Source organism: Perissodus microlepis, chromosome 10 (genome assembly GCF_051167445.1).
Source record: "Perissodus microlepis isolate ML-2025 ecotype Zambia chromosome 10, ASM5116744v1, whole genome shotgun sequence".
Taxonomy (NCBI): Eukaryota; Metazoa; Chordata; class Actinopteri; order Cichliformes; family Cichlidae; genus Perissodus; species Perissodus microlepis.
Window position 1 is genome coordinate 3,374,675 of NC_140470.1, and position 26,669 is coordinate 3,401,343.

A 26,669-nucleotide genomic window follows, 5' to 3' on the forward strand; every position below is an offset into this window, starting at 1 on the left:
TTCAGTGTTAGATATGTATATTTCCCCCCCCTTAGCCCAGTGCATGCATTCCACTATGAAATTTAAATTCCAAGCCAATGACACCCATCTGTTCAGCCTGTCAGTGGCATTCACTGTGCTGTCAATACTGAGCAGGCATTGCAAGTATGTTTATATTCTCCATGTGTAATAGGCAGGGCCCAAATCATGAACTCTCCAATCACTGTGACCAATAAAAGTTGATTAAGTCAAATTGACCTGGTGCATGTATTTAAGAGGATCCAGTATAAAAGCAGGAAAGCACTGCCTTCATTCATTTGGGCAATATCACTAAAATTAGAAATGTCCTGTCTAAAATTGTTGTTGCATTTATTACTTCTATTTTAATTCATTATTATGAGGTTGCTCTGAAAATCCTTCAGTTGAACCTGAATTCTGGGACTACAAAGAATTGCTGTATTTCTCCCTTATTAGCTTAATTTCACTGGTTCCCTGTTGAATTCGGAATTGAATTCAAAAATCTTCTCGCATACAAAATCTTGAATAATCGGGCCCTGACATATCTTGCAGACCTCATAGTACCGTATTATCCTAACAGAGCACTTTGCTTTCAAATTGCCTGCTTACTTTTGGTTTCTAGCATTTTCAAAAGTAGAATGTGATGCAGACTCTTTCAGACCCCTCTACTGTGGAACGAAGTCTGAGTTTGGTTTCGAGAGACAGACGCTCTCTCCACTTTTTTTGATGAAGCTTATAGTCACTGCTGGATCGGGTGATCCTGGGCCATTAGTTATGCTGCAATAGGCCTGGGCTGCTGGGGGCTTCCCATGATGCACTGAGGGTTTTATCTTCACTCATCTCCTTTCACTCCCTGTTAGTTTTTCAACAGTACTGTATTTAGTCATTAGCAAATATTAAAATCTGGTTCTTTTTCCCATAGTATGTTTTTTTTTTCTTCTGTCTCCCTCCCTTTACCCTCTAGCTTCATGGCAGATGGCCCCGCCCCTCCCTGAGCCTGGTTCTGCTTGAAGCTTCTTCCTGTTAAAAGGGAGTTTTTCCTTCCCACTGTTGCAAGGTGCTTGCTTATAGGTAGTCATGTGACTGAGAGTCATTAGCTTACAATATAAAGCACTTTGGGGCACACGTTGTTGTGCATTGGCATCATATAAATAACATTGAATTGATTTAGGGAGTTCTATTAATAAAGTTGGTTATTTCACTATGGATAGTTTATTTTCCAAACACTCTAGTCAATAAACATGGCTTTTGTTAACTCTATTGTGGGATATTTATGTAAATATAAGCCTGGCAAATATTTTTTACTCCAACATTGGAAATTAGTTCCTAACTAGGGCAGCTCACAAGTCCTGGACAGGCAGAGGGCAGCTCGGGCAGGGCCTCACTGCTTCTTTATTCTAGCACTCAAGTGACCCTGCTGTAGTTAGTAAGTAGTGCAGCCCACTGCTTAGACTCACCGGTGAGGGGAAGGCTTAAATATAAGGAGAAGGTCAAGCTAAATAAAGTTTGTTTTGCCCTTGTGTCTATAGGATATGGATTTATCTACAGCTCAGCAGAGATCATGAAGATCTTGGCACACATCTAGAAAAAGGTCTTATAGCAGGGAGTTTGTTGCACAGTTTAACACTAGCTTGCTGCTACATTTAATCCCTGTAAAAGACTGCATTTTTTTTAATGTGTTTTTGTCATATGTATAATATTTTGTAGTAAAACCATATGGGCCTTTTCATTATTGATGAAATGCTAAGTGGTAAAGATTGTTAAAAATAAGAAATTTCCTTTGCTCCTTTTTTTGTCTGTCAACCCAAAACCCAAATAAAAAAAATCTAATTTCTTTCCAAATTGTTAGTTAAGAAAAAAATCTTTAAAATAATTTCTCACTTAGTTAACCTGGTGCATGTATGAAGTTGGATTGATCATTTATCTGATTTGAACCAGACAAAGTTCAAGTGACTGTGCATAGTTAAGTCTCCTGTTTAAAGGTTTTAAAAGTGAGAGTGAGTCGCAGGTGTGCTGCACACCATCCATCTCCAGTAGTGCAAACACATTTTTCCTGCTGTGTGTTAAATATGAAAAATATCCCAGTAGGGCTGGGCCATATCATACCGTTCACGGTAATACCGGGATAATGTTGGGCAACGATAAGAAAATATCGCGATAGAATATGGGTAAAACGCGCGTGCGCAGTGCCTTTGTTTTCATACATACATGGCGGTGACGGAGAATAAGAAGGGCGAAAGCGGATCGTTGAATGAAACATGAACCAGAATTGGTTTGTAAAAATGCTGCAACTTCAGTAGTGGAACTGGTTTAGCTTTCGTACGTCAGATACGCAACAAAGCACTATTTTTCGTAGCGCAGGCTAGCGGGCCGTCGTTATTACCGTGTTTTTTTTGAAAATACGGCACACTTAAAATCAATCCTTTGATTTTTCTGAAAATCGACAGAGCCCCTTATAATCCCGTGTGCCTTATGTATGAGTTCTGGTTGCGTTTACTGACCTTATGTACACGACACTCGAAAATCTGTCAAATGTTTCAGTACGACTTTGCTAAGCTACGAAGCCGCACCGCTTGATGGATTGTCGGAGCGTTACGGCTATCGTAGGCGGAGCCTCGCGGAGTGATACGTACTGTGCTTCAACATAATGTTACCGTATTGTGTGTGTATAACCTCTTTTTAAGTTTTGTGGATATTATACATGGTTATGCTGAGGATATGTCGGCCAATTTCCACTGGAAATGCCTTTTGGTTAAACTCTCAGCAAGGAATTTGCATTCGCACTGCAAATTTTTATATAACTTTAATGCACATAAAAAAACAGCTGCTTGTTTAAGTGAAAATACATTGATGGGTTTTTTTTTGGAGTTGTAAAGTATTTTGTCTCGTGTCAATTATATCGTCAGTTATATCGTTATCGCAAATTTTCAAATGTGTATCGTGATAAATATTTTTGGTCATATCGCCCTGCTCTATATCCCAGCCTCATTCTTGTCTGAATGAGTTCATGTCTAAGCATTTTAAAGAAAAGCTTTAACCTCCTAGGACCTGGCGTCCACATATGTGGACATCACATTTTGGGTTGTCTAGACCAAAATACTTAATTTTTCTCTACAGGGGCCTGATGTCCACTTACGAGGACATTATACTGCCACTGTTCTATCGAAATTTAAAACAAATGTCCTCATATGTGGATCTGATTTTCCCCTGAAACAAAAATGAGGTTAAAAAAAATCTGGTTGTTTTTACATTCATCAGGTCCCAATCAGCCCAAATAGCAAAGAGAAGTTAAAAATGCATGCCCTGAGTGTCTTAGGAGGTTAATGCAACAGATGCAACAAGTTCCCAATGATATTTTGCTCATTTTATATAAATTATTTATTTCAGGGATGTAAACCTTTCAAATGAGGCAAACTGATTCTCTTTGTGTGTTAGCTGTAAAGCTGTATGTGTGTCCTAAAAGTCAGAGCAGATGGGCATGTATGGGCTGTCAGCTTGCAGCAGTCACTCCTCTCCTCTGTGATAAATAAATTTTTTAAACCATCTTTGTCATCTTTTCTTCAATATTAGTTCATCTCACAACTGCAAAGTAGCGCTCCGCCACTACGTTATTGTCATCATCTTTCAGCCCTGTTGTTGCCTGTGCCTACAAACAGGTAGTGACCGTGTCATTTAGAGCTCAGTGTTTTCTTTTTCCAGCAAGAAATATGTCCTATCAAATTATGGTGATATCAACACATTTTACCAGTATATAAATTATTCAGTATGAAATGTGCTTTATTTTGGCTCAGTGGAACATTTAACGTTATCTAGGACACCTGATTTTATTTTTTTTTTAAACGGCTTTTGAGAATTTCCGAATGAAACTGCAGCAGCCTTTGCCCATAGGGCAGTGTTGGCAAGTATGCCTTTATAATCTCCAGTGTAATTGATCGGGGTTATCTCCGCTTAGAAATTGGTTAAAATCCGTTCTCTCTGTGTTTTGCTTGAAAAAAACATCACACGAGGTCTGTAACACAAGTTTAAATAGCTGAGGTTGTGTGTCCGCAGCTTATAATTGAGGTTTCTCCAGGTTGTGTAACAAAAGATTGCACAGTGGCACAAGGTCCTTTGAGGTTGCAGGATGGCAAGCATACAGCAGCTTGTTTGCATCAGTGTTATCTAAAGCTCTTGCCTGGTATATTTAAAGTATAGTTAACCTTTTAAGTTATTAACCGTCTTCGACGCCTTACTGTCCCTTTGTAATTTCAGCAACAACGACATATATACAAACTGATTATCAAGTTACAAAGTTGCACATAAACGTGGTTAATTTGTTTATGTTAAAGTTGGATGTTGCTCCCGAGTGTGAAAAATGAAACCCTTGTCAGCGTCTGAAGCCTACACTTTTCTCTAGTGGCCAGCAGGAATGCAACTTTTTATATTTGCGAAAACAGTTTGCTTCTGTGCGGTCCGTGCCGTGGAGTGGATCTGTTTTTGTGGTTGCCTCAGCTCTAGCCGTGTGAGCACCGGTCAGGCTTTAAGGCCAGGTGTAGGACTAATCTTATTGAAATCTCTTGCGCTCAGCTCTGCCCTGCCAAGTGGATTGGTGCTGCTTGAGAGGTTTTTCTCAGAAAAAAGGTTGCACATAATTGTTTTATACTTTATTGGGTTAAATGTGTCTAATTGATTTAAAAGATACCCTTAATTGTGGAACTTTGAATAGCCCTGCATTCTTGCTGATCTAGAGGAAAAACAAAAAAAGAAGTTGTGTTTTTGATGATTCTAATGGAATGTCCCTTCACAGGCCATTATGCCCTGCGATACCAGTCTCCGGCTTCACTCGGAGCAAGCATTAGGATGATTTAAAAACTAAAAAGTAGGTCAATGGGAGCATTATGAAAGGCGGAATGATAGTAGAGATGTGTCCTCTTCTTTTTCTGTCACTTAGACCTCTGTCACACACTATAATACTCCAAACCATCCTATATCACTTACAGTAAAAGAAAAAAAGAAGCAGGGCTCTTTTTAACCCAATAAAACCAGACATCTTGCTGACTCATAGCACCAGCCTTCTTAGGGATGATGCCAAGGATATTATGGAAATGATCCATTAAAGGCCAAGGTTTTTTAGCTGGTTTTATCCAGCTTTCAGGGCAGTCTGACAGTGGGACATTTGATCTCAATTGCAAAGTGACTGCAGTCTTTTTCAAGGGCCCAGCTCTGCCTTTTTGGTGAGCTGGCCGTGGGGCAATCAGCTGTTCCTATTTCCAGCGACAGTGTTTACAAATGGAAAATGTGTGTTGTTTCGGGAGGGAAATGAGCGCCATTTCAGACAAGCGATGTAAGCAGAAGATTACCTCGGAGCCCAATAGAAACGAATCAGGTATAGATTGATGGCAGCCACGGCTCATTAACAAGGAATGTGTGTGTGTGTGTTTAATTGATGCACTAATTCTCAGCCACTCAGGAAATGGCCCTTGGGTGGGTCTTCCAAATGGCACACAAATATTTACTATGGATGCAAACACTTTGGTAAGCACATCCACGCGAGCCTGGGCATGTAAGGTAAAGAGTGTCCGATGCTGTGATACAGTGCAGGGATACACAGGCTAGTTTGGCTAGCTGCTCAGCTGGGCTATGAAGTGCTTGGATGACTCATCAACATGCATGAATTCCTCTATCCTGTCTCTCTCTCAACCCTAAGAACTCTTTGTACTGATGAAGTTAAATTCCGCCCCCGCTCCTCATCCAAGGCCAGATGCAGCCTAAGAAGTTTAGCACTCTGGTCCCATTTTCTGAAATGTCCCCAGCACACTCTGAGTAGGATGTTCCAGCAGGCAACCTGTGCTGCTTAAGTCAAGAAATCTGACTTTCCTGCACTCACGTATCGCATTTCCTCTATGCGGGGTACATCCATGGGTTTGAGCGCGCTCACACGGGGTGTGTGTGCGGGCTATGCATGACTTGTTTGGTCAATACATCCTAAGAAGTGGGTCAGTATGCCCTAGTTCTCACTGTGTGGGCGTGCGTGTTTCTGTGTATTGCGTTTCAGTGTTATTTTGTCCCGATTGACTTATCTGCAAAAGCATTTTCTTGCTCAGGCTCTCCCGCTGTTCAGTAGCATGTTTATCCTCTTCTTTACCTTTCTCAAGGTGAACACAAGCTTTTTAATTCAACTTTCCTCTCGTGGACTCATTCGCTTGCAGAAGGCTCGGAGCAACTGCATTTGGTCAGGTAGCTTATGTTTTGTCTTATTTAATCATGTCAGGCCATATTGAATTTACAAATAGCGGTCACGCTGCATGTGTAAGTGAGCTACCCTGTTGAGTATGTGCAGCAGGGCTGGGCTGCAGATTACATGATATAATAGTGTTTAGGCATTGCCTCTCCTTTTAAATTCCTTTAACCTTGACTCCCCTTTAATGCAGGGAGAACACATCTGCCAGGCTGGTGTCAGACATTAGTAATACACACCGCTCAGGCAGCATTGTCACTTTTTATTAACGCCCAGAGCTTTGCATGGACACCAGCTGTTGCATCAAGTGGAAAAGCCTTGGCGGCATGGATGACCTTGACTTTAACTGCCGCTCCTTTGGCTCTTACCCCCGTTTTAATTCTTTTGTTTGGTCTCATACATTTTAAATGGCTTAAGTGGATTACCATTGCTGGCGATGAAGGTCGTTTAGAAACTCGCTTTTTTTAAAGATTGGGAAAAGGGAAAAACACTGGATTACCAAGAAGTGTGTTTGTTTGTTCCTGGTAGCGGTGGTGGAGGAAGTGTAATCTGGGGGTTAGGGGAGGAGAGCGAAGCTCACGTTTTAAAACTTAATCCGAGACATCTGCATCGACACGTTCAGTCGACCTTGTGGTGCGACCGAGAGTGCAGTGACCTTTCCTGTTCAGAGTGTCTTTTAAGTACCAGAGGAGTGAAACGAAAAGAGAAATAGATGAAGAGTCAACCAGCCAAGGGATGATGAAGCCTCACCCCCATCCCCATCATTTGCCCTCCCCCGCGCATGTACGTGGCTGACTGTAGGGGTAAAAATCATTTTAGACTGGTGCCTGCTCTGTCATTGGCTGACATTGTCAAGGATAATGGATAATCACCACAGAAACCATACAGCAGCTCATTGGTGTTGTGGGAGGAGGGGGTGGAGGTCAGGCATTTTGGGTGCCACCACCAATGAGATGACATGTTAACAGATGTGTAAGGTCATTTTCAATGTATACACCAGGGGAGAGCATGTAAAAGTAATGCACGCATTGTGAAAGTGGAGAGGAAGAGGGTCGTGTGCTTTAGGGGCTATATTAAGGTCATTTATTTGTTAACAGAGCTGTGTCACTGAGCAGAACGCATTTTCCCGTGCCCTTGCCGTGGCAGGGCTTTTTGACACCGGCTCTGTCATTAAATGCATCTCGAGAGCCTGAAGGGCCTCGCTTTTGTTTCAAGTAATTTGTGCTTTATGTGATGCAGTGAATGCAGCAGCTTTGGACCTCTTGTATATATACTGATATAGTGCAGTGTCAGTGTGTCCCCATGCTACCTTGTCTGCTCTGTATAGAAGTGTCTTTGGGCAAAAACATAGTCAAGGTCAACTGTAATTCCAAAGGTTCATTGCCAGCAGCAGAGATTAACAGAATTCCCTGTGTTAAAACTGTCAGTGCTCTTTTTTTGTTTCCCTTTCTCTCACTAACTGTGGGGCTGACTCCCAGCATATTAGTAATGCTGCCAGGCTGTGTGGAAGGTAAACATGCAGACATGTTTACTGTGCCCATCAAACGTGTCTTTACAGGCCGTTCTATTATGATTGTGCTAAGCAGGCTGGCAGGAAAATAGTCTAATCCTGAGCATCTAAGATTAGCATGACAACAGACGTCAGATGGCCCAGTGTGACCAGGTTGGCTTTTGTTGTTGTCAGATTTAGGTCACCAGCTTAAAGATGGCCTTGAACTGTAACTGACGCTGATGGGCCAGTCTCAGTTAAGTTATTCACTTCGAGGGAGTGCACCACAAAGAGTCTAATCAACCTATTCTAGACCTTTGGTATGAAAGGGTCGTTTTAAATTGCCAAGCTGATTGTTTTCCTACTGCTGCTCAGACTTACTTGCTCACTGATCATCTTAAATCCAGCGTCTAATCCCAGCTCACTTCCAAGGTGGCATTAAAAGTGCCACCTTGTTGCCCTTACTGTCATGACAACCTGTGGACCTTGGCCCCAAGGATGGATTTCAGGCTGATTAGAAGCCTGCCACCTTGTTGTTTCTGGCCCTCGCTGTTGCCCTCTATGTGAAATATTCAGCCCGGTGACTGTGTGGTGGGTTGCCATGGCCTTTCGTCATAATCACTGGCTGCTGTCCTGTCGTGTGACCCGCTATGTCGGTCCGCTCAGCGGACACCAAAGGTGAGGATGACATCGGGAAAGGACACGAACAGCAGCTGAGGCGAGGTGGAAACTCTGTATTAATTAACCTTTACGGGATGCGGCCAGGACTGTCGGCGGTGCCCTGTATCCACGGAAACCACGCTGACAGGGTTCAGAGCAGAGGTCTCCCAGAGCAGCACTGCTGACACTGTCATGGCAACTGGCACAATGTTCACCCCAGTGTCACTGGCTCTGCCCTCCTGACAGTGGTGTGGTGTGACAGGTGCACCTGAACCTTAAGCCACCCCCACCCAATAATATAGACGTGCTCGACAGTTAAGTGCACCTTGTCTGTTATATCCTTGATGCAGCTCTGCTCTGTTTATGTGCGGTGCACTGTAAACCTCCCAAAATGTGCAGAATATTTAGAAAAGTAAGAGTTGAGCTTACTATTATAAAGCTGAATTTTATAAGTGGATAAGTGGAAATGTTTTCGGAATGTAAATGTTGTCCCATAGTTCATATGACTTATTTGGTCTCTCTTTTTTATTCGTTTAATTGTTAAAAAGTAGTGTAGCACTGTAATTCTATTACTTTAGGTATGCATGAGCAATGTAACTCATTACATGCTACAATCAAAGGGAATTAAATGACAATTACTTTGCAGAACAAGAATGATTCTCCGCTCTTGTTCTGCATGTAAAAGATACTGAAATTCACTACAAATATTTTTTTTTTCACACTGAAAAGAGTGAACAATTGTTAGCAATGATGGGAAGTGACGCTGCAAACGGCTTCACTCGTGGCTCCACAGCTAAAACACAACCTGAGCAATTTACAGTAGATTTAAAAGAAAAAACCATGGCTAAATGCACAAAATTAATAAAGACGTACAACTATAAAATGTGCTATAGGGAGAAAATGTCGCACAAACTCACAATACCTAAGGAAGGAGAATTTTCAGGAAAAAACAAGTTCACAGTGCTCAGTGTGTGAACCTTTGAGTTTATTTGGGTAACACTGTGGCGTGGTGGTTAGCACTGTTGCCTCCCAGCAAAACGGTTCCAAGGTTTCCTGCCTTTCTGTGTGGAGCTGTGCATGTTCTCCCCGTGTTTGCGCAGGTTCTCTTTGGGTACTCAGGCTTCCTCCCACTGTCCAAAGACATGCAATTAGTGGGGTTAGATCAACTGGTGATTCTAAATTGCCCCTAGGTGTGAATGTGAGTGTGAATGGTTGTCTGTCTTTCTGCTAGCCCTGTGGCAGACCTGTCTGTACCCTGCCTCTTGCCCCCTGGCAGCAGGCACCCTAATTTGGAGAAGTAAATAGATGGATTATTTGTAGCTCAAAGCACTCCTCCCATAAATCAAGTTACTTCTGGTTTTGCACTTCTGATTAAAGGAAAAAGAATCGGGGTCAAAAACGCTAAGCCCAGCTGGCCAGGTGTTAATAAAGATAACGCAGCAGTAAGATTATACATGCGTCTATATGTGCCTCCGTGCACACATTCGTTCCTGTGTCTAGGCATGAACGCTTAAAGGCTTACTAGTGTGCATGTGACACGGGGAGCGGGTGGGTGGCTCATGCTTTATGTAGTCCAAGGTTTGTGTCGTGTGCGATGCTGCTCAAGTGCATAAGGAGCAGGGGGCGGTGGGGGTGGTGGTGGTGGGGATAATCCACTGAAATGACAAGCTGCATAAGGAATTATTCACAGCTCTCACAAGGCCCTTTGCTTTTGAAAGACATTGCTGCGAGGGGTTTACTGCTCGAGACCTGAATGTTTTCAAGGTAGCGGGCCTGAATTTTCAATTTGGATCCAATCAGGCCTAATCTACATTTGTCGTCTGTTCGGTGGCTGTGAGGGGAGAGTGCAGAGAGGAGAAGGAGCCGTGTGCAGTCAATCTGAAATGTTGCTAAGTAACAGAGACGGCAGACAAGGTGGTGAAATGAATGTGATATAGTGCTGTGTAAATCCCTGCTTCTCACACAGTTTCTCCCCTTTTCTCTTTTTTCTCCCCCCCCCACTCCACCCAACCTTCTCGTCCTCCCTCTTTTCTGTCTCTCGCTCACTGCCATAGGTCCCCCCCATGTGAGATCTGCAAAGCTGAAAGGCGCCACTGACAGAACCACAGCCAGGCCATAGGACAGACATCCCAAACATCCACAGCCACGGAATGTGTCAACATCTTTGTGGTGAAATCCCGCTGACTCCTCAGTTGCTTTTCACATAAGCCTCGAGCTGGGCCTTCTGGGATCCTGTGGCGTTTAAAGGCATACAACAATGCCTGGGAGGCCTACCTGCCCCGGATTGTCTCCAGCCATGGTTGCTGTTTTAACACAGTGGTGACTGTGCCCACTACAGAGAGGATCACATCCATCTAGTGCATCCACCCCTCCCCTCTGCTGTACACTGACTCGGTGAAATACCCTGCCCGCTTTTTGGTATTTAGGAAGTACATGCCGCTGTCAACCAGATGACCTAGTGGACATATTTCCCAGTAAGAAGTGCTGAGCCATACGAGGGGATCCTAGTATTGAACATGACTCATGGGGAGGAGCCTGGCCCTGAGACACACAAGGATTCAGCTGTTCTAACTTATCTGGAAGGTTTACTGATGCATCCAGTGGTGGCCGGGCCTGGGGCCACGGCAAGTGGGAGGTCTGAGGCTGCCCACAGCAATCAGGAGCAGGGTGATAAGGTGGGTGGGCCCTTCCAACTGCCCAACCATGGACCCACAGCTCCCAAGGGTGGAACCAATGGGCCCACTCTGGGTTCTTCTCAGCACCTCAAGAAAGCCCGCTTACTGCGCTCGGGAGCTTGGAATGATCCAGGGAACCAGCGAATGAGCTCACCCCCAGCGGAGCTGAATGGCCAAGTGGGAGGGATGCAGAATGGAGCACTAGAGGGATCTCCTCATGCTGGAGAGAGCACCCTGCTTGCGTCACTGCTTCAGTCATTTAGCTCACGACTTCAGAGTGTGGCGATGTCTCAGCACTCTAATAAACCCCCGAGTGAGTGTTCGTCTCCATCCAAGGCGCCACCTGCAGACAAAGAGCCACTACCTGTGTACGGGACAGCCTCAAGCCGCTTAAAGGGCCTGATGAGAAAGAGCAAACTTCAGAATCATAGCAACACACCTTACAGTCGTCGTGGACACAGCCAGGACAGACCCCCAGAATCACCTCGCTCAGCACACAGTGCTACGCCTCCTGCTGCTCCTACAGCTGCAGATTCAGTTTCCTGCGCAGAGCGACTGAAGGCTGTGGCTAACATAGTGAAAATCCGCTCTAGTCCGGCGCCTTCACCTAAGCCCAGTGTCGCCTGCAGTCAGCTGGCCCTGCTGCTGTCCAGTGAAGCCCATCTCCAGCAGTATTCCAGGGAGCATGCGCTCAAAGCACAGCTCTCTGGAAGATCAGCCAGCGAAAGACTAGCTGCCATGGCAAACCAGCAGCACAACCAGGACAAAAGGCCACCCAGTCTGCCCGGAGCTCCAGACACGCTAAGCTCCTTAACAACCCAAAATGGAATGACAACAACCACCACAGTAACGACAACACTCCCTCGAATGGCCCTGTCAAATCCACAGAGCCCCTCTTTGCTGCGTGGCCACAGCCAAAGCTCCCCACCCACTCCCCCACGTGCTCCAAGCCACACTCACAGCCAGCCACCTCGGGAGAAACGAGGCTTTGACTCGCGTCCAACCCGCCCACCCCAGACATGCAGTAGCTTGCTGCTGCTGCTGCTGAACAATCACAACAACCAGAAGCAGCTGACCAAGAATGGGCATTTGGAGGACAGCTGTGGCATTCTGCCACCAAGTGGCTCCTCTTCAGTCACCTCAGACAGCGAATGCTCCACCCAGGAGCGGAGCCTGACCAAGGACAGCAGCGATGCCGAGAGCTCCTACTCAAGTTGCTCTCCCATTGACCTCTCCATGAGAAGCCGTGTCAATATGCAAGATGGAGGGCTCAAAACTACCGTTCCCTCTTCCTCCGCCTCTTTCACCTCTACCCTCTCTACTTCCACCCCAGGTGCATTCTCTCCTCAAGCTTCTGCTCAGCCCCCCACCACAACTTTATCTCCATCTTCTACTGTTGTCTCCTCTGTTTCCACCTCTATTTCTTCATCTTCCTCTTCCTGTATCTCTACCTCTTCCCTGGACAAACTAACAGAATCTTTAATAAACAAGTGGAAGCCAGAGCCATCAGGATCAAAGGTGTCCAAGGGCAAGGACCCTGAAATGAGCCCAGACCTAAAGTCCCACCCTAAAGTCACACTCATGCAGCTTCTTCTTGAGCGCAGAAATAATGAGATGGTTAAGAAAAATGTAGGCAACCAAGATTCACCTCTTGATGTAACTGTAGCCACCATGTCTCGAAACCAGCCAAAAGGACTGGTATCTTGGGAAGAGGCGAGGACAAAAAGCCCCATAGATAGGTCTGTAGCTCCAGCTCAGCCCCTCTACTCACTTGCCCGTGACCCAAGCGGTGCTCTGTCCCCATATTCCTACCCTTCCCCCAACGTCCAATCCAGCCCACTGGATTTGTGTAAATCTAAAACCTTCCCTGCTGAGAAGGCCTCAGAGCCCGCCTTCAGTGCTAGTAAACTGTTACAGAATCTGGCTCAGTGTGGGACAGCTTCCTCCCCACCCACCCCCTCTGGTAAAGGGCTGGGCCAGGAGCACGATGCCAGCAGGCCCCTTGCCCTTTTGGAAAGACTCAATGCTCCAATCGGCAGGACCACCACCACCACTCCACTCTCTGATGGAGCCTCAGGTAGTGGCACACCCTTCAGTAGGAAGGAAGCTTCTCCTCCTTCATCACAGATTGAGAACCTTCTGGAAAGGCGCACCGTGCTGCAGCTCCTTCTAGGAACAAGCTCAGCTACAGCGACCGTGAGCCGCAAAGACAGGCCTAGTGCCAGTGGCAGGAGGAGTGTGGAGGCAACGGGGGGATGCAGTGAGAAGAACCCTGGTGCTCACGTCACCTGCGACAGCTCCAATGGCCCCCCTCTGGATGTAAAGGTCAAATCGGAGCTCATGGAGGACGTGGGACCATCCTCTGCCATGTCTGAGGACGTGATTGGCAGAAAGAGGCTGAGTTGCTATGAGAAGAATAGCCTCGTCTCAGATTCCCAGCAGGACTTAAAGGCTGAACCCCGGCCTGCAGAGGTCATAGCAAAATATGGCCTCCTCAGCCAGTTGCTTAAACAACAGACTGCTACCTACTATACCAGTGCTGCTATGCAGGCTGACACACAGCTCAGACAGGTTAAAGAGGAACAGAGGGAGTATCCGAGCCCGAGCCCTAAGAAGAGGCGGCTCTGTTCAGATCGGACTGATAATTTGAGTAACATCAGCTCTCCAAGAGCAGTGGACAGTGGTGACACAAATATTTTTGCCTCCTCTGTTGTTCCGGTAGAGCCTGAGCAGCAGAGGACTCTAAAGGAAGAAGAGGTTCCTCCAAAGAGCCCACCGAGTGAAACCCTTACACGAGAGAGCCGGGGCTTCAATGTGCTCAAACAGCTGCTGCTCTCCGACAACTGCCTAAAGGAGCTGTCCCAGCAGCCCCGGGGGGCGCCCAGTCCATCCGCCCTCCAGACCAACGGCAAGGCCAACGGTAGCATTCTCACTCAGCCTGCCCAAAATCACAGCTTCCTCCAACTGCCCAGCTGGCATCCCCACGGTTCCCTCAACTCAGGGTTTCCAAGTAATCTCCGACCACTACCCACCCCTCCTCCAGGTGACAGTTCTCTGCGCTCCCCTTGGAGTCGCCACCCGTCCCCGTGGCCCATCACTCAAAAACGGGAGACGCCTACTTTAGTCAAACAGGAGCCTGAGAGCCCTGTGCGGTGGAGTAGTCAAGAGAACGAAGAGGAGGACGAGGGTTGTGACTCAAACCCAGACTCTCCACGGCTCTCGCGGTCCAACCCCATCCTGTATTACATGCTGCAGAAGGGCAGCATCCAGCTAAGGAAGGAGGGGAGAGATCAGGCAGAGGGAGCCCATTCTGTGGTCAGAGTTAAAGAAGAGCCTATCAGTGACATGCATGCCTATGAACGCAGCCTGAGCTCTACCCCTCAATCACCCGCCCACAATGACAAGCACAGCCATGAGAGCCAGGGGCTGAGCCAGTCATCTGAGTAGAATTTGTATCAACTGCAGAAAAATAGAAATGGAAAGAAATTCACTGACTCTGTTTGTTTTTCATTTTTTGAATGACTTGCCAAATTGGTCTGATGAGACAAATGACAAAGAATGCAAATTGAATGATTTTTTTTTTCAGGTGGCATAGAGCAAATTCAGATGCACTTCTGCATCACTTTTTAAATAGTGAGGTCATGGAACGGTACAAAACAGCTGTATCTTAGCAGAATGCCACAAAAGCCAAAACTGTGCATCAGTCACAGATCAAACCTTCCCATCACTGATTGTCATGCACTACATTTTGTACTACAATGTTAATTACGGAGCCCTCCTTTATTATTGTTATTTTATTTTATTTTTTACACTTTCTTACTATTTGAACTGTACACATATCACTACTCCAAGTCCTCCTGTTGCCTGCCATAAAACATTTAGAAAGAACATTTCAAGCAACATCCATTATTGATGACTCTAAAAATGTTAGTGCTCAGTTCAGTGGACATTTATTTATTTTCTCCATCAGAACATTTCCAGATAGACAGAGACCCATCAATTTTAGATAAGATTCCAAATAGTCACGGCGGTCTATTACAACAGTGTCCGTGCTAAAGTCATTCAGAGGACCTTAAAAACGGCATTCGGCGAAGATCCCGCCGCGACGAATGCTTTGTTCCTCGGGATTCACGGTGTGGCACAATTACCAGTGGAGAAGGAATATATCGTTGGCGCTTTAAACGGTCACAACTCATTGTTTTCGCTTTTATTTGAAGTGCGTGTTTCGAGGCCAATATTCGACAGTGCAAATTCAGGGCACTATGTTTGCAGATTGAGCCGTTTGGAGCAGATGGGTCAACAGAGCGAGCGCGGCTCTTACAGTTGAGCAACTGCGTGTAAGCAGGTTTCTAGAGCAACAGTTAAAAGGCAGTGTGTGAGAAACTTATCTTGCGACCCTGGTTAAACCCAAGGCACTTTTCTTCATGCACACAGAAACTTTTGAGTGTGACGCACATGGCTTTTTCCTTTTCATTTCACTTAAAAGGAGTACCCAGACTTTGCACTATCGAGTCCTTGGAGTCCTTTTCAGAATCATTTAATGGCATGTGATAATAAAAAAAGAAAAAACAGTCAGTATTGTTATCTGTTGAGAATTTGACAGTTTGTGATTTTTTTTTTCCTTTATTTCTTCACTATTGTGGTTTATAGATTTTTTTATTGTTATTATTATTTGTTTGTGGCAGTCTCTTATCTCATAAAATGTCAAAAGAATTGCATGATAATAAAGAGAAGACCACAGGTACATCTTTGTTTTGAAAGCAGCTGGATGTGTGTACCTGCCCCCAGCAATCACCAAGACCTTTTGGTGTCTTGAGGGATATCTGGTTGATCTAGCTCCTTATTTTTGGATCGTACTGTACTCTTTTCAGTTGATCTCACATACTGCTTTATCGATTTTAGTCTTGTGATCTTTTTACTACATATGAAGTATGTCTCTTCAATTATTAATACATTTTCACAATGGTTAAATATATTTGTGTAAATAGTACTTTCAGTATGAAAGATGACTATTTTGTAATGTTTAAGAAAAGATATTACCCTAGTTTTTAATGCCCTGATATGTAAATATGAATTATATGCGTACAAGTGTACATACAAAGGCCGAGGATGCTATGCCCATCGTTTTCCTTTTTTCTTTTTTTCTTTTGGTTGGTTTGTTCTCTGCATGTGTCTCTATGTGGTAAATGATAATCTATCCTGCGCTGTGTTGTGTAATAATGTCTGACTTTCCTCACTGCTGCCTGTTGCATGCAGACGCATGGGAACTACCTGTGTATCCCTACTGGTGATGGGGGAAAATGTCAAGTCTTAAAATAGGTCTTTTATATCACAGAGAGAGAGAGAGGCTGGTTTAGAATATGAACAGTCCCTAAATAACCACAGACTGTTGAGCAAGTTGATTTAAAAAAAAAATGTGTGGAAAAATAAATGTGCATTGAATATTTTTGTGATTATTCTTTTCTGTTACTGGTTAACAAAGCTCTGTGGAAGAGTTTGGGGGGATGTAGGTGGGGGATTGACGTACAATCATAGATCTGCATTGTGCATCTAAGAAATACATTTGTAGCAGCAAATATATATATATATAAATATATATATTAAAAAAAGGATGTTTCATTTTTTTCATGTGAAGACCTGAAACATTATTTCATTTTTTTATGTTTTCATTTTTGGTGTTCATTTGCACTGATATCTGAAAAATAAAGGACTAAAATGCATGACCTAGTATGAATGTGTTCCTCTCTTTCCAGTTTAGCAGCCAGCAGTGTGCTGGGACAAATGTCGGGACGGGACCGTGTTTGCTCATTTGTAGCGCCCCTCTTCTTTTAACAAAGTCAAATAGTGAATGTGTAGAAGCTGAACTTTAGATGGAGGCGTGCTGTCCTATACTGTTCCAGACCATCAACAGTGCTGTGTCTTTTTTGTCTTAGTTTTTTTTTTCCATGATGCACAAAATGTTTTTAGTTTCAGGGCAGGCCAGTTCACCTGTAATCTTCTACTATGTTGCTGGTGGAATTGTGTATCTGAAAAATGCAAGGCCTTTTCATTGAGCCTCATTTACTAAGCTTACATTGTGATTTATTAATATTTTCATACCTGGATTTTTCGTACTTTAGAAACAACTTTAAAAGTCTCTCTGACCATGTATACAAACAAATGATAGCCTGGTTGCCTTTAAATTTGAATAGTACTACTACAGCTACTAATAATAACACTACAATGGAAAAAAAGAATGTATGTAAATGACATTTAGCATTAGCAGCTTCAAATAGCACTCTTCTAGTGGGTTCTGCTGAAAAGCATTTTGAAACTACATGCTACATTAGCATACACAGATTGATACTATGAATGCACTGCAAACACTTTAGTCTCCCTCACAGCCACAGTCGGTTGAGAATTAACATGCATGTTTTTGCACAGGGAGAACATGTAAACTGTACAGAGAGGGTCAGACCAGGCCACAGTACTCACCACTCCACGTGCCATGTTTGATTTAACCCACTAAGCTTTCTCTCTTTAATTAATTTGTATTTAATAAGGCATTCCAGGATCATAAAAAGATGACATTTTTAGCCAAAACCACATCTTTTTAAGGCTGCAACAGGCCGATTAGATTTAGCCCAGATGTTGCTTCACTGACATGATCAGCCTAGTTGTTGTGAGCAGTCACTTTAACACAACCAAAGCAACCAGCAGGGAAACTGAACAACTACTGCACCACAATATCAGAGTAAGGTTTAACATTAAAGCACATTATTATTTAAAGAAAATGACATCAAAGCCAAACAGCGCTGCGTGCAATCAAAGAGTCCGGTCTATTAAAAGAGAGTGAGAGGATGTCCTGTATTTGCCCCTAAACCCCTGCTTCTGAGTTGGCTGCTGTTCACTGTGTTGCCGAGTTTTTAACAAAGGCAGGAAAGACACTGAAAGAAGGGAGGACACGTGAAGGTCACCAGATGCACACCGAGTGCCCAAGGATGTGCCCTACACAAATGGAACGTATATCTTTGATTTAGAGCCTACAATAGATTTCTTTGTGCGGTCGTTACAAAACCTTAATTCTCGTGTCCCATCTGGAAAATTGTCCATTTAGCGATAGTTTTCTCGACTTGAGAAAAAACAGCCTGTAGCGTGAGATTTCCTAAAGGTGAGGACAAGTTCAAGCTAAACTTCCCCTGCACCGTCTGAATATGAAGTCCAGCGAGTGAACAGACAGCTTTTTGTCTGCAGTGCACTTTTGAAATTGCAGCACAGTTCCTCAGCCCTGACTTCTCTTTTATTTAATCCTCCCCATGACTGACTGCACTCTCTTTAAACTCCCAGTAACCTTTCCCCTCAGTGAACTTCTCCATTTCAAGATTCTTATCAAGGCTGAACTACCAGTAACCTCTCGATTTCCTCTGATTGCCGGAGCAGCGGCAAGCTTAAAGTAGGCGGCTGCGAGTTTAAGCTGAGGTCAAGGTGTAAAACTTGACAATCGACTGTTTGTCTGTGGCTTCGCTCTTTGATTTCCTGACCTCAGCATGAGGCCAAAAGGATGTAAACGCTGCACATAAGGCCGCCAGCGACTCAACTGCAGGCCGAGCACTCGGAAGTCCCACGACAGACGTTTTCATAGTTACGAGATGTCCAGAAATGATTTCCTGGCATTACAGATGCTTAGTCTCTGACAAACAACTTAATGACTGCACTTAACGTGCTGGGCCAAGGGTTTATCTGCATGGGAACTTGTTCGAAACAGCAAGCCTGACGACTTTAGTGTAAATGAGATGCTTTCCTCTTTATGTGCTTTGTTTATTCACATGGAGGCCATACAGAGCTAACACTTGTCACCAGTCGTCTTAGTGATGGGTGTGATAAATCCGCTCCCAGATGTTTCATCACCCTTTTCTTAGCGAAGCCTTTGAACTTTGAGCATGTGATTTGACCTCAAATGTTATGTAAACACACGCATGCGCACGCACACACACTGTCACACGTGATCTAATTTGCATTTTATGGGTCTCATGTCCCATTTGGAGTGTCATTAAAGTAGAATATATAAATAAAAGGCTGATATGCCTCACAGATACCAGTCCAACTGTTTCTGTACTTTGCCTTGAGGTGATGCTTCTCCAGCGGCTGGATGAGCAGAGCCACAAGTCAGTATTCAAAAGGATTGAAGCGAAACACCTGGGGAAAGTCGTGCACTGAGGAAAAAAAGGTCCCATCGTTTGATTTCACAACCTTATACTAGCCCTCCCTCCCCGAGGCTTTTGAAGATGTACCTCTTTGTGAAGTCTTTCCCTTAACCCCCCTCCAGGGTCATGACCTCTTGCCTCACCTCCCTCGACCTGACCTGGCTGATCCTGTTTCCTGGGACAGGATCAACTGTTGGCCCCGCAGCTGTAGCTCCCCCTCCCCTCTCTTCCTACCCCCCCGACACCTCCTCTGCACACATATGCACTCAAACCACAAACCACATCTCCCTGCTTCCGCTCCCCAGCAATACACTCAGGCCACTCTCGCAATCTCTCATGTAAATATGACAAGTGGCGGCATGGCTCAAGCCCTTTCTTTTCTTTTGGGCTCGATAGCCTCTTGACCCTCACTGTTTCCCATGGCCTCCCAGTCCTCATACATGATGTGGTAATTATTCACGAATGACTAATAGCCCAAATGTGCAGAGAGGCTGCAGAGGGGGTGAACACTGCAAGTGAAAATACAGCAGCTCTGATCAGCGATGGCAGTTTTATAAAGCTTCCTTACTTATGTCCATGTGCAGGCCTGTAAACAGGCCCGATGTAATATTCATGATGAGTGAGAGTCCCTGTAGTCCACAGAGCAGGCTGTCAGCTTGAGGGATCTTGGCTGACACTAAAAGAACATGGATGGTATTTGCCATGTCAGATAAGCACAAGGGTAAATGTTTTACAAACTGGCTAGGGAGAGCTAGCAGTGTCAGTCTCCTGTTTGCCAGCGTCTTGTATTGCTTCTGATCGTCTCAGAAAGTTTCTCCTTTCAAAGAAGTTCTCGCTGAGGTATTCGATTAGTAATGACGGGAGCGAGCATTCCTGTTTTCATAGGCGATTAAGCTCACGCTTGATCTGAATCTTAATTTTCTCAGTTCGAAATCGAGTGACAGCAAACAATGAACTGCCATCTCTTTATTTTCCACCTCTCTCATGTGAACGATGTCATCTTCGAGAAACGTTTTTACCGCTAATTTCCTGTATGAATCGTGACACTGTGGTTGATCTGCAGGGTCATGAACTTTTCAAGTAAACATCTCTCAAAATCCCCGGTACAGTGAGAAAGGGCAGTTTAGTGTCAACCAGTCTGGCTAAGACCAGCTTGGGATGTGAACTTTGTGCAGACTTAGGATGAAGCCTGCCAAACTTAACTCTATTCTAATATTCAACTCAGTGTGAAGTCATGAAGGGAAAAAAACAGAATGAAGCTGTATCTGGCAGTCAGAGGGGATTTGGTTGCATTTCAGAAAGTGAAGATGTTATGTTAAGAGCACTTATTAGTTTGACAGCATGATACAATATTTAGAAGGGAAGACGATCCATAAGACACGGGGAGGAACACCAGTTTACCTTTATATGGGAATATAATAGCTCCAGATTATAAATGCTGCCCCTGTACTCGTGTGGCATGCCTCATATTTTAATTATTAGCTTGTTTGCTTAGTGTTGAGTTTTTTCAGCCTGCCAGCAGCAGGAGTTTATGGACGACAAAGTCTTGATGTTGCTATGAAATTTTGCACAGATGTCTACGTTTCACAGGAGATTAATCTTATCGACTGTGAGGAACTTTAACTATAGGGCCACCAGCAGAAACTGAATTTTTTCTCTTTTGCATTTAAATATGACATTTTACGTCATGGTTACCAGGTTATATATGATCTTGACAACCCCACGACTCTTCATTCATCACTGTGGTTCTCAAACTGGGCCCCACAGCAACTGCAGATGGAGCATAGATGCCCATTTTTGTAGGACAAATTAATCTTGATTTTTCTTTATTGTCAATAACTTACTTTATTTAGGAAAATCTTGCTGTGTAGCTTCAAGCTGGGTGTTTTTGCCATGTTACTGTTTAAAGGCTGGATGAGTGAGGCGTAGAGCTAACAAAGGAACTGGGGGACACAGTCTAGAAACTTGCAGTTACAGGGTAAGGCATACATGTCCTTAATTTACCTTAATTTACAATATTTAGATCATGTTTTAAATAAAACTAAAGCTAGTAAATGAAACTATAAACCAATTAGGAAAGCATTTACTGAAGAGGGAGCCCAAGGGTCATGTTCCAACAGACTCTCATTCACAAAAGTCATCCCTTTCTGGTCATTAGAAGTCAAGTTCAAGGCAGTGCCTCACTGGCATCACCTTTCAGACCCAGCAGGTATTCATCTTTTTAACAGATCAGATGTGACTGATGAAATTTGGGGGACAGATTTACGAACACATTACGCCAGCACACACTCGGTTTTGGTGTAATGGTGCTTTTTTTGGTGCTTCAGAAAATAGCACAACTTAAGTGAATCACCTCTAAAACTAACCACACCTATCAGCACTCAGACACTATGTTGCCATGTTTGTTCAATCTGGAGTTCTGAATTTCTGAAGCTGCATTTATGTGCTTTAGGTCAGCAGTCCCCAACCTTACGCCACGGACCGGTTTATGTCCGACAATATTTTCACAGCCTTTAAGGTGTCGTGGATAAATACAACAAAATAAAACCAGCACCGGTACCAAAAAAAGAAGATTTATTCATAACACACGGGAAAAGACCCAGGAAAACTGAGTTAACGATAAAATGATAAAAATAATAACGTTAAAAACCGATAAAAACCCTGAGAACCATCAATTTCACACCTAAGCCTCAACTCTCGCAGCCCGGTACCAAACGACTCACGGACCGGTAATGGTCCGGGGCCCGGGGGTTGGATACCGCTGCTTTAGATGGAAAGAAAATGGGGTCATCATAAAGAGTGTGGTTAATTTGATTGTTCAGAACTGTTGTATGATTGTCTGCATTATGAACTGCCTTCATTCTGGATGTCATAGATTCAACAAGATGCAGGAAGCATCACTTACAGATATTGGTCCTATTAACTCAGCTCAAGAAACCAGTTTGTGATTATTTAAATTTTGTAACCTGCTTGAAGCATGGTCAGCAACAACACTCAGGTACGTCGTGGTCAATAAATGATGCCGATAATTTCATGTTTCTATGATTTCTATGGTGAACAAACTTATTTTTTTGAGATGACGTGATGCAATCTAGCAACAGTAGTTAGTTGCCTGGACTCACAATATCATAAGATCACACAAAATTTATTCACTGAGGTTATAAGAGGCAGAAAAGCATACACACACCATGTGTATGCTATTGCTGTTTATTGTAGTTTAACCTGTCAAGGACAAAAACGTGAAGAAAATTCTGTATCAAGCCTTGTAATCATAGCTTCCCTACTTTTTTTTCAAGCTTTGAGTGACAGCTCTGTGGCGCAGTGGTTAGAAATGTTGCCTCACAGGAAGAAGATCCTGAGTTTGAATCCACCATCTGGCCGAGGCCTTTCTGCGTGGAGTGTGCATGGGTTCTCTGGCTTCCTGCGACAGTCGAAAGACATGCAGTTAGTGGGATTAGGTTAACTGGTGATTCTAAATTACCCGTGAGTGTGAATCAAAATGGTTGTCTGTGTTTGTCTTCATTAGACTGGCGACCTGTCCAGGATGTACCCCGCCTCGCGCCCTGTGAGAGCTGGGATAGGCTCCAGTGCCCCTGGCAACCCTGATAAGGACAACTATGTGAATTTGTTATAAATTGGAGGGGAAAAAAAGGTGTGCATGACAAATTTTATGTTAACACGCCACAAAATACCTCCTTAAATGAACTTAAAATAATCACAGAAAAGATTTCTACATTAATAAATGACTTTCTATTAACATTAAGTATTTTTGTTGGGCTAATGTAATGTAATGGGTTGGATCAGCTCAATGAAGTTGGACTCAACTACAGTAAATAAGTCAATTCATCATTAATTAATTAAGTTGGCTTAACTCAAGTAAATTAAGTTGAAACAACAGAATCAGTCCCGTGGAAACATAGTTTATTTGGGAAGTGGTGAATGTCCTGCCCATTATCTGGGAAAGACACCTTGAAAATGGCTGAAATCCTCAAAAATAATGATCTTGTCAGGATACCCGACATCGAGCCACGACAGAGTTTAACTACTTCATTCTTTACGCTGTCATAAAATCAATGCTCCTGCTGCACTCTAAGCTTCAAAAAAGCAAAGGGGAAAAACACAATCAGTGTTATTTTAAAATGAAACAAGCTTTGTGTTATTGTTGGCAAGACAGCTCCCAAAAAAATGCAGTGATATGTCTTCACTGCCTGTAGACGCTGCTGTGCTGCGACGGTTTAAGGCACCTGATCATTTCCATATCATATAGGAACATCTATGGTAGTCCCATTGAGTCTGTATTCTAATTTACTTAATAAGAAAATCAGATCCCGAGATGTCCACGGATCTTGCTTATTTCCAGATGAGGAAATATAATATATATATATATATATATATATATATATATTCCACACTAAAGCAGGACCATGGTCCTGCTTTAGTGTGAAGAAAAATGCTTTCAGATGACCCATCAGTTTTTACAGCTTCATGTTTTATGACAAATAAATTTGCTGTTGGGGAACAATAAGTCAGTAGTGTTGAAAACAACCACTGAGGTTTGCTGCATGAAAAAACAAAGACTGGATTTGATTGATTTACTGATTGGCCGTCTGCTTTCCTTTGCAGCTTCTGTAGATGCATTGTATTTTCTTTTCCTGTTTATAAGTTACCCTCACATTAGTGAATTTAAGATTGAAATGAGGTTTAACTGAATGCCTTGTATTAACAAATAAGCCTTTAAAACAAATGATGTGTTTCAGTGCGATCGGAAAACCTGCACTCCTCGCAGTTATATGTAATTTTATGCTGACTCTTTTTCTTAAAGACGTCATGGACTCATAAAAAAATTCAGATAGACAGATAGACTTTAAACCAAATCATTCTTGGACACTGGCTCGTGTCTAAAACCCCTGAGGAAAAAAACTGAAGAAAACCTGGCAGGTACAAAAGCAGACTCAAGAGCAGCACATGGCCCATAACCATACAGGTATTTCAACATTTTGTTTCCAAAACATTGTTGCAATATAATGTGTATACAGAAAGTCTGCTTGAAGCCAACCCAACCTGGTCTGTTTGCAAAGGGTCTTATTTTAGCCACACATGAAGCACCATAGTTGGTTTGTTTGCTTAAAGAGGGAGATCCTGGGGGGGAAATGGGCACATCTCAAAACATTTTTAAGCATTAATTTTCTAGTTCTGCTTATTTTTTATTATCTTTCAGGTTCCACGGAGCTGGTATAGCCAGAACATTTGCTAAAATAAAGAAGCAAAGCTGACTGTGAAATCTCGTTCGTGGATTAACTGAATTCTACAATACAATAACGTGTAACTGTTTTATTCAGTATGTGGGGTAAACCTTTATCCCACATATTGGTGTGGCATGTCTAAAAGGCAGGTCTATGTCCTGGGGCACGGGCTCATCATGTTGTTGCATTTTCACATATATTAGAAATTTAAATATATTTAAATGGCTTCAATAGGACTCAGAAGTAAATCCAGTTGTATCTCTGTGACAAGATGCAAGAAAGTATCAACATTTTACTCCTTTATGAAGTCATTTATGCGATGGATGTGTCTGCAAAGTGTGGCAGTTACAGTGGAGTCATTTATAGAGCCAAATTGTCAATTAAATGCTCGGCTGTTCTTAAGCTGGTAGCACTGGCATCACTACACAGGAGTGAAAATATTGCATGTAGTTGGGATCAAACTTTAAAATACGTTATTATAAAATGTTTGCTGAAGTTCAGATTAGACCATATGGGCCCCATGAACTAACATGAATGCTACATCCTTGTGTTAAAGGACAGTTGTAATGTACATGCGTTGTTGTTGGATTACTGTATCGGGCAGAGCGAGAAGGAGGATTTTCAATGTCCTGGTGCGAGTGGAGCTATTATCATACAGCCCTCGGGCTCACTTTCGGGATCTGTTTTGATCTTCAACAAACAAGCAGACATCAGCTTGTCAGCCAAGGATCTATTCAGACTGCAGCGGCTTCTGTTTGACTTTGCCAATTGATTCATCAACTTATTTTCTGATTGGTTTCCTGACAGCTTCCCCGATTCTCTGACTGATAGCTCTACTTTTTGCCTTGAGGTCAAACTGTGTGATGTGTCTGCTCAGACAAGAAAGCTGTTTTAAGAGGCTGCCCTGGGTGTTTAAGGTAACCTTCACACACTCTGTGGTGGTCAGTGAATATTTCAGCACACTGCACATAGAAGTATAAAATATTGATTAAGGCACCGTGCTGAAAAATGAAAACAGACTCTGTGATTTATAATGCTACTTGATTTGGCAAGTGGAATCATTTTCATGTTTCATTCCTTTTTCCACATTTCTGCTGCTGCTGTGTGGGGCTGTGATTATGCAAGCTGGTGCTCCAAAGGAGGATGTTGCCATCTGCTGGGAGAAAAGCTGAATAGCATGGGGTAACAGCACAACCTTGATTTGTTGCTATGAGAAAATAATGTATTAATACTGTTATATATTTATATTACTATATGTTTATGGATATGAATTAAATTCAAACTCAGTTTGAGCTAAATCGCAGTTATTGTTATAATGAAACTACAAAATGTACACTGATCAAATCCTGTTTACATCCTCAGTTCTGTTGCTAGATCCTTCTTCCAGTGCCATCATAAAGTTCTGATGTTTCCCATTAATATTTATATGTACTAGTTAGATGACACAGTTCATGTTAACAAAGCATGCTGACAGCTACAGTTATAACTATTACAACAATGCTATTCCTGAACATCTAAAGGATGACCCAGTTCTGTGTGAGAGGACTGTTCTCTTCCATCTTGCACTGAATTAATAACAGCTGACAGACCTGAAAGCCCAGTGTTTGGATGTTGGTGTTATTATCTCGGTCTGAATAATTAGGACAGAATGTGGACAGCTGAATTCAGTGCCTTACACTTGCAAGACCCCCACACTGGCGTTCACAAACTATGAAATACCATAAAGGTAATAGATGTCATGAGCTTTGAAATGTTGCTGTGATAGGAGAAAATGATCATAACTGCCCCTAATAAATAAACAAACCAGGAGTGTTGTCAGTCATCTTTAGCCTGACAAGCAGCCTTTTCTATCCTTATCATCCTTTCATGGAAGGGGATGGCATTTTTTGCTCCAGAACCCTGAGTGAAAACCCCGGGTGTGGAAATTTGACTGTTATATAATTGTAAAGTAGCACCTCCTTGAGGCCAAATGATTCCTCTCATCTTACAGGAGGTAAGGATCAGGAGTAGAAGGTGAACACTGGGCACCGAGCATGAAGGCATACTAAAGGGAAAGGCAGTTCTCAATATATGAGAATTAAAGTGAATCTGATACTAATACATCACAAAAAACAACAAAAACACGACTCAGATAGAGCAAACCACTGCTGAGCTCAGTCTAGGTAATATTTACTTTTAATGAAATAATATTATAAATTTTCTATA

The 26,669-nt window shown here is 43.2% G+C and overlaps 1 protein-coding gene across 1 annotated transcript in view; it reads left to right on the forward strand.

Annotated features, from left to right (window-relative positions):
- nrip1b (nuclear receptor interacting protein 1b) overlaps window positions 1-16,758 on the forward strand; it is a 39,224-nt gene extending 22,466 nt beyond the window's left edge. The window contains exon 2 of the mRNA XM_084941499.1: window positions 10,418-16,758. Within this exon, the coding sequence (XP_084797625.1) occupies window positions 10,880-14,485 (3,606 nt within the window). The 5' untranslated portion in view covers window positions 10,418-10,879 and the 3' untranslated portion in view covers window positions 14,486-16,758. The remainder of the gene's footprint in view (window positions 1-10,417) is intronic.
- The last annotated feature ends 9,911 nt before the right edge of the window (window positions 16,759-26,669 follow it).